The sequence below is a fragment of the Rattus norvegicus genome, chromosome 3 (genome assembly GCF_021556685.1).
Source record: "Rattus norvegicus strain SHRSP/BbbUtx chromosome 3, alternate assembly SHRSP_T2T, whole genome shotgun sequence".
Lineage (NCBI taxonomy): Eukaryota > Metazoa > Chordata > Mammalia > Rodentia > Muridae > Rattus > Rattus norvegicus.
Genome location: NC_141536.1, coordinates 100,397,776 through 100,418,374, shown reverse-complemented (window position 1 = coordinate 100,418,374; position 20,599 = coordinate 100,397,776). Strand labels below are relative to the sequence as shown.

Here is a 20,599-nt window from a genome sequence, read left to right as displayed (position 1 = left end):
GTTTCTTACTACATCTTTGCATTCAGAGCTCAACCCTAACAATCAACATACTTTAAGAGACCTTCTAAAATGTGAAAACGTTCGCGTGTACTCTATGCTGGCCTCAAAACAGACAAGGCCATTCCTCCAGTCTGGGACTAAGAGACAGATACCATCTCTCCTCCCCAATTTTCCCTCTCAGTTCATATGTTCAAGTAAACTCCTACATCCTATTCTTCCAACTCCCACCTAGTAACCACATTCAAAACCACCTTTCAGCCCCCTCCTCCCTAATCCTGCACGCTGAATGTTATTTTTCCTCCTTCCATTAGGGGGCGATAAAGAGATAGGTGAAGGCTGCTGACTCTCTAGCTCAAGCTTAGCTCTTGCCTTAACTTCCCGGCCCACTAGTTCTTCTTCCGGGGAACGCCGGGACTTCTCAGGTTCCGGGAGGAACCATGAGAACTTAGGCTCCCTTGTGCCCGGCGCTGTGGCACCCTGGCGCTAGCTTGCAGCCGCTGCCTGAAAGCTTTGGAGAATCGCCGCTACGAGCCTCTGGTCTGCTTCGGAGGTGACCGCTGCGATGGCGGCTCCTGCGCAGCCCAAGAAAATCGTGGCCCCCACCGTGTCCCAGATCAACGCAGAGTTCGTCACCCAGGTGAGCCCCGGCTTGCCCACTTGTGTAGGGAGGGATGCCGAGCCCCCAAAGCCCAGCGTTGGGATTGTCTTTGATATCTTGTGTACGTGCAAGTTACTAGGTAAACATTGGAAAGGCTACAGTGAAAGAGGCCGCTCCACGTTGGACTACAAAACATGCTTCTGAGTTGTATTAATCTGACAAGAGTCTGTCTACAAGTAGATCGCTCTGTGGCCGTTAATTGTCTGTCATTATGGAACTTTCATTTGGACACAGCAAAGCCACAATTCTGGGCCTTTAGCCTTTCACATCCTTGTTAATTCTTCGGAAATTGTTGAGAGTATAAGTGCGGGAAAATTCAAGCCCTCCCCCTTCTCTCCGATCTCAGCAGATTTGTCAAGGCCTAGAAGCTATTTCCATTCGCTTAGCCCCTGTATGTCTACATGTGTTTGTCTGTATTTCTGGACCTCTCTCGTCCAACGTTGCCCTCCCCGCTAAGACTTCTTGATCTGTCGTATTTCTTCTGTCCTCCTGCAGCCTGCTCTTCAGGTTGCTCCAGAGTGCTCACGGGTGCAAAACTGTTCACATTACCTGTTTTCCTAAAATGTCCCGTAAAACAGTTCTGATTGTCCTTGGGATAATGACTGGAACCTTTGAAAGTGCTGTGATGTGGACTATGCTTTTACCCAAAGTGCTCAATATCTCTCCCATATTCATTCATTCCCCTTCATTCTCTCTCTGTCCGTCTCTGTCTCTGTCTCTCCCCCCTCCCCCACCTTGTACTAATAGCTTTATGCTTTCACGACTCTAGCTGCAGTTACTTGAATATGCCATGGTAACTAAAAAGTGGATCCATTTTAACCTGGCTTCCTTTATTGTCATCCTCTTACACAACATTAGAGAGGCTCTCCCTGACTACTTCTGCTAAATGCAGACAAAAAGATGATTTGGGAAAGAACACGGAAACAATCCAGGCAAGTGCTGATACCTTAAAGTTTGAGGGTAAAGAGAGCTAGAATGGTGGAATGAACTGAGAGGGAAAATGGGGGAGGAGACCTGTCTTTTATTCCCAGCACGTGGGATGTGCAGACAGGAGGAATGGAGTTTAGGGCTAGCCTTGTCTGTTTTGAGGCCAGCATAGGGTACACAGGAATGTTTCGCATTTCAGAAGGTCTCTTAAAGTATGTTGACTGTTAGGGTTGAGCTGTGAATGCAAAGAGCACAGGTACCATCTTCTATGTTTTAGCTCAGTGAGGATGAATAATCAGTGAAATATAATACAGAAATATACTAATATATCGAAGTTATTTACAAGCTGAAAAGACAGAAGCGGTAGCTGTCGGGTAGTGTCACAAAGGCTTTATGGCAGAGTAACACTTCCGACTTGGCTTCATTTGTCCGTTCATCTTTCCGTGGTGTGTTTGTCTAGCTATACACTATTGAAGTGTACCAAACAGTGCAGTTACCTGTTTAAAAAATGTGCTTGCTAGAGTTTGTGTTTTTTTGTTTTTGTTTTAAAGAGATTTTGTTTTGTTTTTTAAAGATCAGTAAGAACTATTCTGTTTTTCAATTTGAATGTTTGATTCTATGTTTGGGGCGGGGCGGTATGTGCTTATAAGAGCGGTTACCTATGGAGGACAGAAGAGTTGTTAGACCCCCAGAACTGCATTTGGAGGGAGTCGTAAGCCACTCAGCGTGGCACTGGGAATGCAGTCAGGGTCTCTGGAAGACCAGGTGCTCATAATGGCTGAGCCACTTCTCCACCCCCAGTCCACGTTCCTTAACAACTCTATAATCCACTTCAATTTCTGGAGAGATTATATATCTGTATTCAAATTTCTAAGTGAAGCTTAACCTGCTCCAATGTAAATCACCGACTTCTATGTTCTTTGTTATAATCAGTCTTTATACTACGGTTTCTGAATGATTTTTGTCTACTTATGTCTGGGTATAGTAGTCATTTAAAGGCTTATTTCTTTACAGATCAACATTCATGAATATTTTAAAACTGACTTTTAATACTTACTCAGCTGATGACTAACCACTCCTGGGAAGCTTGCTAAATCTCTTGAGCTCTGGATTTTCTTATGACCGATCCGAAAATGGTTTACTCTGATTATAAACAAGCCATACTGTTGGCCAGGGGCTTGGATGTCTGGGTGTTTTGAACATCCCGGTGGCTCGTTACCATAGAAAGCATCACTGGTATTTGTTGGATTCTTGCCAAGGATGGTAACTAAATCACATGTCTTATGGTACCTTTAAAGTTGCCCAGTTCTCCAGTCCTAGGTCTGCTTTAAGAAGCAGCTTCACATGTCTAAGTGGTACAGTGGTGTGAACCTGTAACTTACATTTATATTGTTTACTCTTGCAGCTGGCATGTAAATACTGGGCTCCTCATATCAAGAAGAAATCACCTTTTGATATAAAAGTAAGTAGCTTTGTTTTATGATATACTTGCAAACAGCTGTGCTCTCGGTATTGTTTTAAAGATTAACTCAACAAAAGCTTTCAGTACATTTTTTTATTTATTCACTTTACATCCCGCTCACTGCCCTTCCTCCCTGGGTATCCCCCAACCCTCGAACATCAAGTCTCTACAGAGCCAGGCACATCCTCTCCCACCGAGGCCAGCCAAGGCAGCCCTGCTAGAAGAACATATCCCACAGACAGGCAACAGCTTTTGGGATAGCTTCCACTCCAGTTGTTCAGGACCCTTGTGAAGACCAAGCTGCACATCTGCTACATATTTGCAGGGTGTAAGTCCAGCCCATATATGCTCTTTGGTTGGTGGTTCATTTTGAGAGCCCCAGGATTCCAGGTTAGTTGACTCTGTTGGTCTTCCTGTGGAGTTTTTATCTCCTTCAGGGCCCACGATCCTTCCCCCAGCTCTTCCCTAAGAGTCCTCAAGCTCCATCTACTGTTTGGCTGTGGGTCTCTGCATCCTTCTGAGTCAGCTCCTGGGTAGAGCCTCCCAGATTACAGCCATGCTAGACTCCTGTCTGCAAGCATAACAGAGTATCATTAATAGTATTAGAGATTGGTGCTTACCCATGGGATAGGTCACTAGTTGGGCCAGCTATTGGTTGGCCATTCCCTTAGTCTGTGCTCCATCCCCCATCCCTGCATTTCTTGTAGACAAGATAAATTTTGGGTTGAAAGTTTTGTGGATGAGTTGCAGATTTCCATTCATTCTCATGGCCATCTCTCCTGTCCCTCCCCACATCTGTTCCTGAACCCTCCATTCTCCTCCCTGTCCTCTCTCCCACCCAGCTCCCTCCCTCCATCTGCTTCCTGTGACTGTTTTATTCCCCTGTCTAAATGAAATTCAAGCATCCTCACTTAGGCCTTCCTACCTGTTTAGCTTTTTTTTAAAAAAAAAACTGAAATTACTATTTTTCATTATCAAACTAATAATTGCTTATGTTAGAAAATTTGGAATCTTTAGAAGTTACACATAAGAACAGAAATCATTACTTAGATATAACGTACATTTTCATCTTGTTTTATTTCTTTTAATCCTTTCCAAAAAAAATGTGCGTGCAATGATTTCCCCTCTGTGGATTCTTAGATGATGTAAAGATTTTTATTATTACAGATGAGCATTCAACAGATATTTCTATTAATATATGCAGTTTTTAACAGAAGATTCTTGGCTGTTCCTTAGAAATAGAGGCTTCTGTTTCCGATGGATCTTAGGCTGCTAGACTGAGAGAAGGAAGTAGAAAGGCTGGTAGGTGATCTGGGTAGAAGAGACGACTAAAGGCGGGGAATGTTCAGTGCTCTGAGGGTTTCATCAAGACAGTTGTCAAACATAAATGCGTGACGGACTTTCTAAACGGAAGCTTCTTCCTGGAAGTCTCCTAGCGTGCTCGCTAGGCCTTGCTGCAGAGTGAATGTTGACACTGCAGAGGACTGGACGAGTGATGGAGACTCCGACCTTAGGCCCTGCAGTGTGCACCGAGCTGGATGCTTTAGGTGTCTTTGTTAAAGCTGCACAGCCTGAGTTCTGCCTCTGCCACATCTGGCCTCGTGGGCCATTTCTTATCTTAAGTGAGGAAACCGACATTAGCAAGGTCAGACACTTGTAGCAGGGCCAGAGCCTGAACAGATGGTTTGAAGCAATCTTCCAGAAAGTGTGATGTTACCATGTTCGTTTGGATACAGCAGCCATTCTTTGTTTCTGTAATATCCACATTCACACTTTCAGTTTACTGTCTGGCTTTTAGAATGATTAGTAAAGCCTAATAACATTTAAAATCATTTAAAATTAATTTTTGAAAATATGACTTATGAGGTTTGCTTGTCTAGAAATGTTATAAACACATCCTGTTTAAAGAATACTGTGGATTGTAAAAGAATTCTGATTAGTTTTTATGTGGATGGATTTTATTACTTCTACTACTTTACGTTCTGTTGTTTTATACTTGAGACATATATCATTACTAAAAAGTCTCTTGTTCTTTGAATATTTGATCTTATTTCATGTAATCTCAGTAATTGAAACCTTCAGTTTAGATTGAAAATCAAGGTGATTAACATATTAAACACTTTTATGTTTTTGGCAATAGGTGATAGAAGAAATATATGAAAAAGAGATCGTCAAATCACGGTAGGAGTGAGTTTAATTGTGGTACCTTGGGATTATGTGTGTGTCTGAATGACTGGTTCCAGTCTTGAAAGGATCTTTTTATTTTCTATGCAAAGTTATAGTGCTGGTATTGATTAATTGCATGGTTTCTCTTGTGTCTTCTAGTTTCAAAGTCAGATCAGAGGAATTAAACTCATATGCCTTATTTGGTTTGTGAAGAACCAAGATATGGATGGATGGGTGGATGGATGGATGATAGATGGATGATGGATGGATGATGGATGGATGGATGGGTGATGGATGGATGGATGATGGATGGATGGATGGATGGATGGATGATGGATGGTTGATGGATGGTTGATGGATGGATGATGGATGGATGATGGATGGATGATGGATGGATGATAGAGCAGAGTGAGCATATGTTTATTTCATGTTCACTAATTATTTTCTTACTATTTCTGATAAATCTTCTAAAAAACACTCTTGAAATTGTAGAACCAAGATGTAAAATAAAATGCCTATATCTATATATTACATAAAATTAAGTCATAATTAGTTATTTTTAATAATGTACCTAAAGGGGTGACTTTAAAAATTCCCTTCCCTGTTGCTAGACTCCAGGGTGTCCATCAGCATGTGCAGTTTTATCTTCCCTTCACATGGAAGGGATTAGACCCCTCATTCTGTCATGAGATACCTTAAAAGAAATTAACTGTTTGTATTGGTCATCGTTTCATATATTTACTTGTAGATAATGGTTTTTTGGTGGTTTTTTTTTGGGGGGGGGGGGAGATAAAGTCTTGCAGAGCTCAAGACTAGCTTTGATTCCTCCTGCCTTCAGCTTCTTATGTACAGGGATTACATGTGTGTACCACTATGCAAGTTCAAATTTTGTAGAGTCCTTTGTTTGGTATTTTAATGTGTTAAGTGTTCAAGAAGTAAATTTTACTAAGTAATTTGAAGGGAAAACTAAGGCAGTTGGTTGCATACACCTTTAATCCCAGCACTCAGAAGACAGAGACAGGCAGTCCTCTGTGAGTTCAGAGTCAGCCTGGTCCACATAGTGAGTTCCAGAACAGCCAGGGCTGTTATACAGAGCAACCCTTTCTCAAAAAGCTATGATGATGATGATGGTGGTGGTGGTGATGGTAGTGGTGATGATGATGGTGGTGGTGGTGGTGGTGATGATGATGGTGGTGGTGGTGGTGGTGGTGAGGAGGAGGAGGAAGAGGAAGAGGAGGAAGAGGCAGTATCAAAATAGGGGAGTGAATGTTTTATGGTTGACTTATATGCCTGGTAAGAATTTTTATAACAAAAATTGCAATATACTTTAACAGCTTTAAAACAGTGTTTTAGACTAGTGCCTGAGGAAATTAGTTTGCTGAACAATGTATCATCTTCAGTATCTAGGGAATGGCTTGATGTAATATTTATTAAATGGTTATAATACACTCCCAAAATAGGCTGTTTTATAGTCTTGAGATACTTTTAATATCACAGTACTCATTTATTCAGATCTTAATATACTTATAGTATAAAAATAGATTCTTCTAGGATTTCAAAATTAATTTTTAAAAGCCTGTTTTGCCTCGTCAAATGAGTAGTAAGGCCTTTTACACAATTGGCTCATTTTTGTTATTTCTTGGAATGTCAGTTTTGGAAAGCTTCCTTGACTGCATTTTATTCAGCTTTCCTTTAAAATAGGAGTTGTTATCATCTGTTTTCCACGTACTGGCTATCTCTAAGCATTTTACATACATGAGTACATTTACCCATCCTCAAGAACTTTGAGATACTCTTCCTGCATATGGTCTAGGAAGGTGATTAAGGCACTGCCCACTAGTTGAGGCACTGGTTTGTTCCCTTGGCTCTTGTCTGCCACTTTGGTTTTTAGCAGGCATAGCCTCCATTTTCTTACAGGGCCCACTAACTTAAACCCTTTGGCATTACTCTAAATCCTACAGTGACTTATAAAGAACTTTGTCTCATTACTTTGTGTTTATGTTTATTTGACGCTGAGTGTAGTAACCCTTATAGATTAGCATGCTATACCTGGTTAGAAACAGAGACCTTGGATTTTGTCCGTACCCCAGAGGTCGCTGTTAGTTGCTTCCTCTAACATTCATAAGTGAAAACTGGATGAGATGAAAAAGTAAAGAGGATAGGCTTGCATGGTTTTTGACTTTAAATAAGCAGGCAGGCCAGCCAGGTGCCTCACCAGGTAAAACATTTGCCACACCGACATGGAGGCTTGAGTTCAGCCTTCTGACCTCCACATACACCATGCTGTGTGTGTGTGTCCACACATATCATGTATTCATAACGACCCAGCCCTTTTTAGCATTTGAAGGTACCTTTTTCTCCTTATGTAGTTCTCAGTGTGGTTTCCGCCTAGCTGCATCCTGGGAAGTTGTATGGTGGTAGAGCAGCTTACATTTGCCTCCTGTTTCCTTATCAGCTATGGGGATGTGGGTGCTGATGGAGTCAGTGCACCTAGGTTTTATACACAATTTGATGGATTAATGAAACGTATGTTATGTTTTGAGCACAGCGTCATGCATAATAAATGTTGTCAGTCAATATTAGTATCTTAGAAAAGCATACAGACTACCTCAGGGATTTAATCAGTCATGATAATTATTTGTGGCTGTTCATATCTCCAAAACCCTTCAATCCGAGGACTGTGGCCAGTGGTCGCTCTGAGTTACACATACACGTTAGTTAGGTTGCCGCCCAGAGTGTCACTCAAGCCGTCACATCCACTCTGTTTAATTTGATTATAAAAGATTCCAAATGAATGAGAATTAAGATCTCTGAAATGTTTCTATTTTCTACTTCAAAGTTATTTATTATTTACTTATTTATTTATTTATTCATGTTTTTAGGTTTGCCATCAGAAAAATAATGCTGCTGGAATTTAGGTGAGTGAAGCCATTGCATGGATGGTTGATGACCTCGACTGTGAGTAAAGTGTTAATTTCCAATAAAGAGCATAGTTTGATAGACTTCAGGGGCAGCTTAGGGATATAGGTTGTATTTATTTAGTTGTTTCTCACTACTTATAAGTGGAGTGTGGGAATAAATCAGGATATACTCTATAACTGGTTTTCTTCCTTCTTAGTAAATTTTTGTTACTAATTCATCATTGTTCCAACCTACTTATAACCTAAATGTTTTAGACATAAGAAAGTGTATGGTTCTTCCCAAGGCCATGTCACATGTTGGGCATGTGCCACCCTTCTCACCTGTACTCCCAGCCTGAAAACAGGGTTTAGGTTGGTGGTGGTGATTTTTGGATTTTGTTGTTGTTGTTGTTGAGTTTGTTTGTTTGTTTGAGGAAAGGTTTCTCTATGATGCTTTGGCTGGCCTGAAACTCACTATATAGAACAGGATGACTGGGAACTCAGAAATTCACCTGCCTCTGTTCCTGAGTGCTGGGATGAAAGGCATGTGCCACTATGCCCTGTTCACACACAACGTTTAGTTATAAGAGACCATGCCTCATCCAGGTTTGTCTCAGTGTTCAGCATAGGCTGAGCATGTCATAAACAGTACTGAATGTTTTGTATGCATGGCACTCATAATACCCTGAAAAAGTAATGTGGAATAATGAAACTATTGAAACTGACTCCAAAATGATTGTCACTTGTGTCAACTTGTCAGAGAACTATATAGGACAGCAATGTAAACTAATTCAATCTTCATTAAAAACATGACATTAAGTAACTGATCCTCTTTTAGAGGGAAACTGTGGAGTTTATGGTTGTAAATTAACTAGTATATCATAAGAACGCTAACAGAATTCAGTTTTATTCTCATAATAATCTTAGAAAGGTTTTTCTGGATTATCTAGGAGAAAACTGAATCTGGGAATGAGTCCTTTCTTGTCCTGGGATAAGTATATATTTTCTACCATACCAGGCCAGTTTTCAAGAAGACCACTAGGTTTTCATTACCATAACAACATACCTGAAGTAGTATCAGAAAAGCTTTGTTTTTGGCAAGTGGTTTCAGAGGGATCAGTCAGTGGTAATTGGTTGCTTTGGCCTACGATCGCACAGTGCATCATAGTGAGCACTGTTCATCTCATGGCAGTCAAAAGCAAAGAAAGGAAGGGCCAGAGCCCCAGAATTCCTTTCAAGTGCATATGCCTAGGGACTCTTCTTCTATTAGTCTCCATTTCCTGACGACTCTTTTACCTTCCAGTAGCACAACCAGCCAGGGATCAGCCCTTTAATACATCATCCTCTGGGTGGCCCTCAAGAGCCTTACTATGGCAAAGACAGATGAAAAATAAGAAGATGTTGCTATGCAGTTAAGGTTAATTAGTTTCTTAGTGTCAAGAAATCAAAATGTTTAATGACTGAATTAAAGATAGCGAAACATTTTTAATTACTGAAAGTGTTACTTGTCAGTGTGATAGGATTTAGAAACTCCTGGGAGATAGTCCACTGGGTCTCCTGCGAGGGCTTGTTCTGACTAGGATTAGCTTTGGGAATGTGTTCCAGGGATTCTTTTGGGCAAGTATCAGTTGGTGTGGGAAGAACCCTCTTACCCATGGGCAGGGCCAGATGTGGAGAAGGCACTGGCATCCATCATCCTCTCCTGATTGTGACAATGAATTGAAGACATTTCATCTGAGGAAGTTAATTAGAAAATAGTAAGCATGAACAATAAGAAAGAGGCAATATGGTGTCTAGAATGACAAAGCCTTATGGGACATTCAGGAATATCGATTGACGATAGAAAAGGGGCAGTAGAGCAAACAGAATCTTGAGAGTTTTCTAGAAGTGCACAATTTCATTAAATTCTAGAAACACAGCACATAAATAACAGCACCACCACAAAGAACTAACATAGAATGAAGTTTTTAAAATCTTCCAGACTAAAGTCAGTGGAACCTAGAATTCTACACCCAGCTAAATTGCCAGGAAGTAAATGCCAGCTAAAGAATGATCTGCACCACATTATAGCTGACAGAAACTCTAAGACATGATTTAAGAAGAATATTCACGTAAGGGATGAAACACGTCCTCGCTCTTGTACTGGATAGCACTTTGTCTCTGACTTGATTTTTTGACCAGCATTTGTTTAAAATCTCACCGGGCTCCTATGTTATTGCAGACTCACCAGGGAGGAAGTCTTAGTCCTGGGCTCATGAGGTAAATACCAGGTCAGTGAGCCCCTGAGGTACAGAAGAACACAGAAGTAGAAGGGTATAACCCCCTGTGTGGGCACAAGTGTGTGGAAAGTCACCCCTGTAGTGATTTAATGTGCAGGAGTGGCGCTCTTCTTCATTCATTAATGCTTCATAGGATGTGGTAGCCCAATATAATAACTTGTATTCTGTTTTCTTTAATAAAAACTGACTAACTTACGTTTGTAAGGTCAGAGACACGTAAATTTTATTTGTTCACATTTCTCTAAGTCTAAATTAAGAATTTTAGTATCCAGAGGGACAAACATCACTTACTATAAAAACTGAATTATGGGGGTTGGGGATTTAGCTCAGTGGTAGAGCGCTTGCCTAGCAAGCACAAGGCCCTGGGTTCGGTCCCCAGCTCCGAAAAAAAGAAAAGAAAAGAAAAAAAACTGAACTATGTTGAGTTACCTTTTAACCTGAGTTGTAAAGCCTTTTTTTTGATTGTTATGTCATTTTTTTCTGATAAGAACTAGTGCAAATGTCTGAGTTTTATTTGTTTGTGAAAATACCTATTATAAAGCTTTGGGTTAAAGTTAATATATGTTAAATTAATTTATTTTTACTTCTGTGAACTTTCAGGAAAGAGAACTTCACGGCTAGAGACTTTGTATGATAGTGGATTAGTGACTTCTCTTGTTGAATACTTGTCATGAGTACTTGTCATGCCATTTAAGAACAGAAGGGTTTGGTTGGGATCACAGTTGAAGTTGTCCATATCATGGTAGAGGAGCTGTGGAGGTAAAAGCAGCTGGAGCAGTGGCAGTAGGAACCTAGGTGACTGACTGGTCACATCACCCCACTGTTGGGAAGCACAGAGCGTGAGGGCTGGTGCTCAGCTCCCAGTGTACTGTTTCCCTTTCTCATCACACTAGGAAGTCTGCATTCAGGGTGGAACTTCCTCCTTCATTAAGGTATATCTATTATCAGTCTCACAGACATACCCAGAGTTATTTCCCCTGAGTGAATAAATTCATTCACATTACCCATAAAGGTCCAACCCTAATCCTCCTTTGATATCTTCTCGCTCGGAAGTGTGGCCGTGTCACTCTCTGAGCCACAGTTTCTACATCTAAGTATCCAGTGGAGGCACAGGGCAGAGTACAGGGAAATTGGGGAAGATGTGCAAGTCATAATAAATAAGGATTCTAGAAAAATAGAAATACTTCTATGTTTCAGGTGAGTAATGCAGTACAATGTGTTGTGATAACTAATGAAATATTCTGTGCCTTTTTAAAAACACCCTTTACAGCCAATATCTTGAAAATTATCTTTGGATGAATTATTCGCCAGAAGTTTCCAGCAAAGCCTATTTAATGTCCATCTGCTGTATGGTGAATGAGAAGTTCAGAGAAAATGTCCCAGCCTGGGAGGTAAAAAAACTAAACTACTTCATAGTTTTCACACGGGTCCCTCTTAAGGCATTAAGAGTAGCAGAGTCTTTTCCTGATAGCCTGTGTCCTCTTAGTGGGAATGTTAACCCGAGGGTAAAGCACTGTGAGACAAAGTATGGATGTGTAAAAGGCAGTGTTAGTGAAGAATTCATGTGTAGAAGGTTGATTGTATTCCTTCCAGCTGATTTTCTAGGACTTAGGTGATAACAAGGTAGAGTTGTTTTTCTGTGTTGTGACTCAGAGAAGGAATGATGCGGATTATGATGACTTACATTTGCAATTGGCAAAGTACAAGGTACATTGGCAACTATAGGAGGCGATGCATATGCGTTGACAGGCGTTTCATGCTGTACTTTCTGCTCAAATTTTTTCCCCTTTTCAATTTGGAACTGCTTTTGCTATTTGAAAATTTCTAATGAACTGACGGTTTCTTTAGAGAACCTCTTTACCCACAGTGTGGTGCCCTCCATAAGATGCCCAGCTCACTAACGGTTTCCTTCCAAACCTATTTTTTTAAATAATGAAAAAGCATGGGAGTTGCCATCTTCTTGATGAAGTGGAGTGATAGTGTTTAAGATAGAGTTTAGAGCTGTCCAGATTGAAGCATGACACTTCACTCAGATGTTAAGTGACTGTCATCTCAGGGCACATTTTAGCTCCGGTTAAACTACGGGCTGTAAACCTTACTGAGACATCCTCTGGATCTCAGGAAGTTGCTTCAAGCCATTATAGAAAGGAAGAGGGATTTACTTTAAAGCAGGTAATAATTTCACCAATTCATATATTCTAGAGACCACTTTAGTGATTAGGAGTTAAAACAGGAATGACAATGCAGGAATTCCCCCATTTTGTATAGGAATACATTCCAAGACCCCAGTAGATAACCATATGTGTGTATGTTACTCCATCGTAATATATATGTGTGTGTGTGTGTGTGTGTGTGTGTGTGTGTGTGTGTGTATATATCATATATCATATATACATATATATTCTATAATATATACACACACATATATAATGTATACACACATATATATTATATAATATATATGTTCATAAATTGTTCATGTATAAGCATTAGGACAAAGTTGTATATAAATTGAGCAGTATAACAAATCAACAGCAATTAATAATTAAATAGAATTATACTATACTGGACTTAAATTGTCAGGATTACTTTTCTTTTATTATGGAGTGATTATTATAAATTGGTCTACCTGCTGAGATGAAGTGTCTAGATGGCAAATAGCTTGTATATGTTGGATACTATGGTGGAATTGATATCCCAGGCCAAATCAAACATGGTTTCATTACATTCCTCAAAACCCTGTACAGTTGAAAACACATAAAATTGTTTCTTTCTAGAATTTTCCCTTTAATAATTTTAGATTGTAGTTGGTGTAGGTAACTGCAATTACAGAGAGCAAAGTTATGGATAAAGTGCAGCTATCATAGAGTCAAAGGACATAGAAGATTTAAAAGTAAACAATGACTGGATTGGTTTACTGCAGTAGCATGAGGGAAGTGTGTGGTGTCAATAACTTACCATACGTGGGCAACTGAAAACTATAAATGATGGTGCCATTTACCACAAAGGTAAGAGAGGAGTGGAGGGACGCTGCAGAAAGCCTTTTGTATAGGCTTGGAGTTTCAGTTGCCTGGTGATGAGTAGTAACACAGACAAAAGCAAGGTTCTGGTGCCAAGGACCTGATTACAGGTGGCTACTCCAGAGTCATTAGCACAGCCAGAACAGACTGCCTCCTGAGCTACAAGTCACTGTGAGAGCCAGCAGCTGGGGGCTAGATGTCATTCAGTGAGCACTCAGCACAAAAAGGAAGGAATGGGAGGGGACGGGTCCTGTAGGCTTAGTGTCATGGGGATGTTGTTGATAGAGGCTGATGTAGAGAGATGAATAGAAGCACCTACAGTAACCACACATCTCTTTCATTTGTTGCTGCAGGATGCAGCAGGACCTTGAATATATACATACATACATACATACATACATACATACATACATATATATATATATATATATCTGCATTTTAAGAGCCAAGAGCGCTATTGGGCAGGAGAAGCTGTCCTGAGATTAATTGCAGCATGGAAACTATAGTTTTTGCTGAAGATAGAGTTGTTTTGTTTAAATCAAGGAATTAAGATACTCCAAAAACTTAATAAGAAAAAAAGCTTTATCTAAATAAAGTATAACCGAACACAAGAACAAGTAAGAGGATTGAAGCCTTTATTCTGTTAGCTTTAGGCCTCTCATAGTCCTGACAGAAACTCATTGACTTACTGTCACTGATGAGAAGTCTGCACAGCTTCTCTTAAATCACATATACGGATGTTCATGTAATAGTTTGTGCTAATTCATTCCTAAAACCCCCACCAGGATTTGTTTAATAAAGAAAAATGGGGCTGGAGAGATGGCTCAGCAGTTAAGAACACTGACTGCTCTTCCAGAGGTCCTGAGTTCAATTCCCAGCAACCATATAGTGGCTCACAACCATCTGTAATGGGTATCTGATGCCCTCTTCTGGTGTGTCTGAAGACAGCAGCGACAGTGTACTCACATACATAAAATAAATAAATCGAAAAAGAAAAAGAAAAATGCAAGCAAGAGCTCAAAATGAATTTTTAATTGCTTGTTTATGGTTTCTCAAGACAGAATGTACCGCTGGCTGTCCTAGAACTCGTGCTATAGACCAGGCTAGCCTCAAACTCAGACATCTGCCTGCCTCTGCCTCCCATGGTGTTGGGATTAAAGGCGCATGTCACCACCGCCTGGCTCAAAGTGAATTTTTACTCTTTGCAGACCTTTAAGAAGAAGCCAGACCACTTCCCCTTCTTCTTTAAACGCATCTTGAAAGCAGCACTAGCTGAGACTGATGGCGAGTTCTCCCTCCACGAGCAGACCGTGCTCCTGCTTTTCCTGGATCATTGCTTCAATAGCTTGGTAATTTTGCTTTGTGCTCAGGTCTTCAGAGTGAGTTTAGATGAGCGCCTTACGGATGTCACCTCCTGCGTAGTAGTAGGGAGTAAAGCAGATGCTGGAAACTTCGGTTCAGCATCTCTGACAGCTTTATAAGCCGTTTCCTTTAGAAGGTTGGGCTTGATTACTGGTCTCCTACTGAACTTAGAAAATGAAAGTGAGAGGGTGAAGGGAGAGCATGAATGTGAGGAGGAGCCATGGGTCTGGTTAATAAATACTTTGAACTGTGAAGTCTGCAGAGTCTTCATGGTAAAATATGGAGTCGTATTTTGTGGTGCCTCATACACAGGCCAGCTAGTCAGCAGGAGAGCTGTGTTGTAAGTTGACTGGATGGTCTTTGAAGTGTCTTGTTTTGTTGTGATATGTTTTCATCCTTCATGAAATCATCTTGTTAAAAATGAAATATTTTCAGTAACAAATATTTCACCTCAGCTTCCTCCCTATGCATATCTGAAAGTGTATACATACTTATTTAAAGACAGATGCTTCTGAATTAATCATTTCCTTAGACTTATGGAGGGAAATATGGAGTCCATTCTTAACCCGAAGACCAGATACTGTTAGATGAGTGGTTACTGGGTTTCTATCTACTACCTGATAGCTTGGGTCTTATAAAGACATGTAAGAAAGTCTATGATGTTCCCCAGTAGATACTACTGTTATCTCACTAATAGTTATAAATTAATAGTTAGAAAACTCAACAGGAAAGAATATGTAATTCCTTATCAGACATTGAATAATGACAGGATTTACTTAGTATTATTAATAGTTTGGTGCTTTGTTTAAAAACCTTAAAACCTACTTTATTATTGAAATATTGTATCTTTTATTTTTTCCAATTTTCTCTGAACTGGATATACCATTCTGCCACACAGCTTTGTACACCCTGTCTCCTGGAAGGAAGACATTCCTGCAAAACCCTAGTTGTTATTGTTATTATTATTAGTAGTAGTATTATTATTAGTAGTATTATTATTAGTAGTATTATTAGTATTAGTTTTTTATGCTGGGTATGACCATAATGTACCCCAGAGATAGATGTCTAGGTCTGGTCATGATATTTTTGTCAAACTGTCACTATAACTTTAAAAATATCTTCTTCAGTGTAGCCCATACTAGCCTTGTACTTATGTTTCTGCCTCAGCCTCATTAGTGCTGGGATAGTACAGGCTTATGGCTCCTTCCTCAGTTCATAACCTTTATCGTGTTTGTTTCTGCTTAAAGACATCTTACTTAATATACAGTCATCTATGAGCTCAGCACCCAAGTTCCCTTCCCAGTATCCATGTAGGGCAACTTATAATTATCTGTAACTCCAGGTCCAGAGGATCTTATGTCCTCTTCTGGCGTTCTCAGGTGCATGTGCATGCACACACACATGCACATGCATACGCTCACACAAAAAATATACAAATAATAAATCTAAAAGAAGACACAAGTATTAAATGTATTATACCCATGAACTTCAGGTAGCACTTCAGCCTTGTTCAGGGGATCCATATTAAAAGGGTAAAATCACCAACAAAATATGATAAACATAGACCAGCACTTCTCAGAAAGGATGTTTGCTGGCGGCTGAATCTGCAGCAGAGAGCTAACTTAGCCTCAGGGAGACACGTGACTGAAAATTTCACATGTTTTGTGCTTTCTGTAATTACTGCAGGGAGTATTAGTTTGGAGATTAAAAATACAATTTTGTGAAAAGTGAATTTTTAAATATATCTGAAAATAGTGAAAACTGCCATTTAAATGTGAAATTTTTTAAAAGACACTGTGTGTGTGTGTGTGTGTGTGTGTGTGTGTGTGTGTGTGTGCGCGCGCGCATATGGGTACCAACAGAGGCCAGAGACCTGGAGTTGGACTTACACACTGTTGTGATCCTCTCAAGGTTCATTCTTGGAACCAAACCCTGGTCCTCACTAAAAGCAGCAAGTGCTCTTAACCATTGTTAGCATTGAACCATCATCTTTAGTTCCTTGTTGAACTTCTAAGTAGTAAAAAGTATCACCAGTTCCTCCCAGGCCTCTAAAAGGACATAAACTATGTATATAGGAATGCAGGTAAAGATACAGAAATGTATATGAACTATAAGCTTGTTTTCTTTGTGCTCTGACAGGAAGTAGACTTGATAAGGAGTCAAGTACAGCAGCTTATCTCCCTTCCTATGTGGATGGGCTTGCAGCCGGTAAGTGCCCATTTCAGAATGTCTCCTTGTATCTGTTATACATGATACAGACAGGTTCAGACCCAGTGATTTTATCATGAACACAAAAGTGTGTCAGCTGAACTCTGCTTCCTCTGTAGGAGTTTACTTTGTAATAACTTCTATAAAGGGAGCTTTTAGTTTTAAGGATTGTTGTATGCATCCTAATGTTTGCTCCACTTTAACACCGTAATGTGAAATGAGCTATTATTGAACTTGGAGAGGAAAGAGATAGCTTAGCAAAGTATGATTGCTCTCCTTATGTATGTATTTGCATGAGGCCAAATGCAACCCTTGGTTTTCTTTTCCTGGCTGTGTATACAGCTGTGGAGGACTGCAGTATACTGAATATCAACCACTTCTGATTTTCATTCACTTTTTATTGAATGATGAGCACATTTCCTGTATCAACTAAAAATGACCGCTTTTCAATGAAATGCTTTACACAGCATTCTGTTTCCTGCTCTTGTCTCTGCCCCTGCCCAGATGTGCAGTGTGGGACACATGAAAAACAATAGTAATAGAAAAGTGATAGGTACGAGAGGAGGCAGTGTTCTGGTGTGAGCACCTTTTGTTTCTTTTGTGTGTTTGATGAGATGGGATCTTGGGTAGCCTAGACTGGCCTGGAACTTGCGTTCCTTTTATCAGCACTGAAACGGGCACGCACCTTGCTCAGACACCTCGTCCTTATTTCTTTCTGGCAGAAGTTTCTCTCTCCCACCTGCCACCCCCACCCCAGCCCTAGGGAGTGAACCCAGACATTTGCCATGCTAAGCAGAGCATATATCACTAAACTCCAGGGCCAGAACTTCACAACTGTTTTATTGTTTATTGTTGGAGACTGAGTTTTTTTTTTTTTTATTTCAGCAATGCTTTAAGCATTTATGCTTATTTTTCAGATTTTTAGGCTTAAAATCTTAGTTTAGAAATTATTATGAGCCCATAATAATGATCATTAAAGGTAATTTTTTCCATCTTATTTTCATCAAAATATAAAGTGGAATAGTGTTTTTATACTACAAGTCATTCCATAGTTTTCATACTTTGATTGTTTTCAGATTATATGTCATTATATACAAAGAGACTAGGTAACGTTCAATCTAAGTGTCATATCTGTTAGTGTTACTAATTGCTGTTTATCATACTTTTCTTTTAGGCACGATTGGAATTAGAATTAAAAAAGACACCAAAGCTAAGGAAATTCTGGAACTTGATTAAAAAGAATGATGAAAAGATGGACCCAGAAGCAAGAGAGCAGTACGTGGACAAAGCTTTCTTTCACATTCGGCTGTGGGTCAGGACACTGATTTATTGCTTCCTTTTACGTAGGGCCGAATCCACATAAGTTATCAGCAGATGCTCTCACTCAGATTAACATGAGTATTTTTCCAGAGGTCTGCAGTGTGTGCTTGGAGGCCAGAGGCTGTGTCAGGCGTCTTTCTCTATTGCGCTCCTTATTTTTTGAGTAGCTTTCACTGAACGTGTAGCCCTGGATCCTCCTGTGCTATTATAGATGCACAGCCCCACGCCAGGCTCTGACCTGGGTGCTAGGGACCAAGCTCAGGTCTTCGAGCTTGTTGTACAAGCTCTACGTTCCCTGTTGATGCATCTCTAGCCCCACGCTGATCACTCACTGTACTGTGTGTTTCTAGCAGGGCTTACAGATCATTTGCAAGATATCTGTTACCTGATGTTTTATTAATTGATGGCTAATTCAGGGAACAGTGGGAACTTGACTTTTAAACTGATGGTTAAGTCTCTAGCCATTGTAATACTCTCCCTGTATTTGCTACCTAATTTAACTACATCAGGGTTTGTTTGTTTGTTTGTTTTTAGTGTAGTCTCACTCTGTAGACCAGGCTGGCCTGGAACTCACAGAGTTCTTCCTGCTTTTGCTTTCCAAGTACAGAGATTAAAGGCACGTGCCACTATGCCTGGTTAAACATGAGATTTTTAAGATGTTATGAGTGTGTATGTATTTGCCTGTATGTATTTAAGTATACCACATGCACACATTGCATGGAAGCAATTGCTGGAAGAGTGCAATTCCTGGAGCTGGAGTTACAGACGGTTATGAACCACCATGTAGGTTCTAGAAACTGAACCCCGGTCCTCTGGAAGGGCAGCAAGTGCTCTTAACTGATAAGCCATCTCTCCAGTCCCTAAACATTAGACTTTTAAGGCTAGTAACAGTATAGGTGAAAATTTTAAATGACCTCTGCCACCCTGACCCCTGAATTTAGGTAGAAACTTATAATAACTGGAAGAAGTCCTTAGCATGCAAAGCAGGCCAGTGATGAGGCTGTTTCTTTATTCCTGTGAATTTATGAGGAAGACACTGAATGCTCAATATGCAACACAGAACATTTGAACATCTCAGTGTTTAAATTTGCTTTTTATAACTGTTGGAGAAATAATTGGACTATTGTTTGATTCTCAGGGCCTACCAAGAAAGGAGGTTTCTTTCCCAGCTCATCCAGAAGTTCATCTCCGTGTTGAAGTCCATCCCACTTTCTGGTAACTGGCCACTTTTCCTCCGCTCTTTATATATTATTATGTCGCTGCCCTCCTGGGATTCCCTCACTTCTACTTTGAGCACTGCTGCCAGAATGATTTAAAACTCTAATAACAGACATGTGTCCTTTCCATTTCCTGTATATTGCCGGCCTGAGGGTTGTTTCAGCCTAGAAGGGTTATTAAAGCACAGCACAGTTATGGAAATATTTGTTTAGTTAGTAAATGTTTGTATTTGCTTACCAGGTCTGAGTTCTCTGCAGGAGGCTGGGGACAATAGTGCATTAGGTGTTTATGGTCTCATTTGCTACTCTATAATACAACACTGAAGAGTGTTTTCAAGTGGTATGAGCTGGGTGGAGGATCAGGAGCGCTTTTGAGACAGTTATCTACAACATAAGATGGTGGAGTCCACCTTTACCCGTATGTCCTGATATATCATGTTTTTAAGTTAGCATACAAAGTAATGGGTCTCATCATGGACTGATCGTTTATACTTTATTTTCATCCATCTCCCTCCTGGCACTCCCCTCCCCCCTCATTCGTCCCCATTCCTCCTGTCCCTCGCTTGCTGACCGATCTCCCACCCCACAAGAATCTTCCCCTCAGATCTCATGTCCTATGTATTCAGTTGGCCCCACCCCTCCAAAGATCATTTCCCTTCTCAAGTTCACCTTTATTCTCATGTCCAGAACACACATAAGACTCATGCTCACATGTATTCACGCATACATGTGTGCGTGCATGTATGTATACAAGTTTAAACTTAGGTTCTGCATATGAAAGAAAACATGGTATTTGTCTTCCTTGTCTTTCTGCATCTGGCTTAGTCCACGTAACAACTTCTAGTTTTATCCATTTTCTTGGAGATGTTGTGATTGCATTTTTCCTTATTCCCAAATACAGGCTTGATGTGCATATTTATTACATTTTCTTCATCCGTTCATCTGTTGATGGGTATTGTTGGTTGCATTTCTTAGCTGTTGTGATTAGTGCAGCTGTAACATCCATTTGTAAGTGTCTCAGCAGTGAGCCTTACCAGTCCTTTGGATATTGTCTGAGATTGGCTAAGTTATGGTAGTTCT

The 20,599-nt window shown here is 40.2% G+C and overlaps 1 protein-coding gene across 1 annotated transcript in view; it reads left to right on the top strand.

Moving 5' to 3' along the window:
• The first annotated feature begins 438 nt into the window (after positions 1–438).
• Aqr (aquarius intron-binding spliceosomal factor) overlaps positions 439–20,599 on the top strand; it is a 70,088-nt gene continuing 49,927 nt past the window's right edge. Inside the window, 9 exon segments of the mRNA NM_001100987.1 lie at positions 439–637; positions 2,991–3,047; positions 5,188–5,228; positions 8,096–8,131; positions 11,663–11,783; positions 14,621–14,761; positions 16,914–16,982; positions 18,157–18,257; positions 19,441–19,517. Of these exon segments, the coding sequence (NP_001094457.1) occupies positions 563–637; positions 2,991–3,047; positions 5,188–5,228; positions 8,096–8,131; positions 11,663–11,783; positions 14,621–14,761; positions 16,914–16,982; positions 18,157–18,257; positions 19,441–19,517 (718 nt within the window). The 5' untranslated portion in view covers positions 439–562.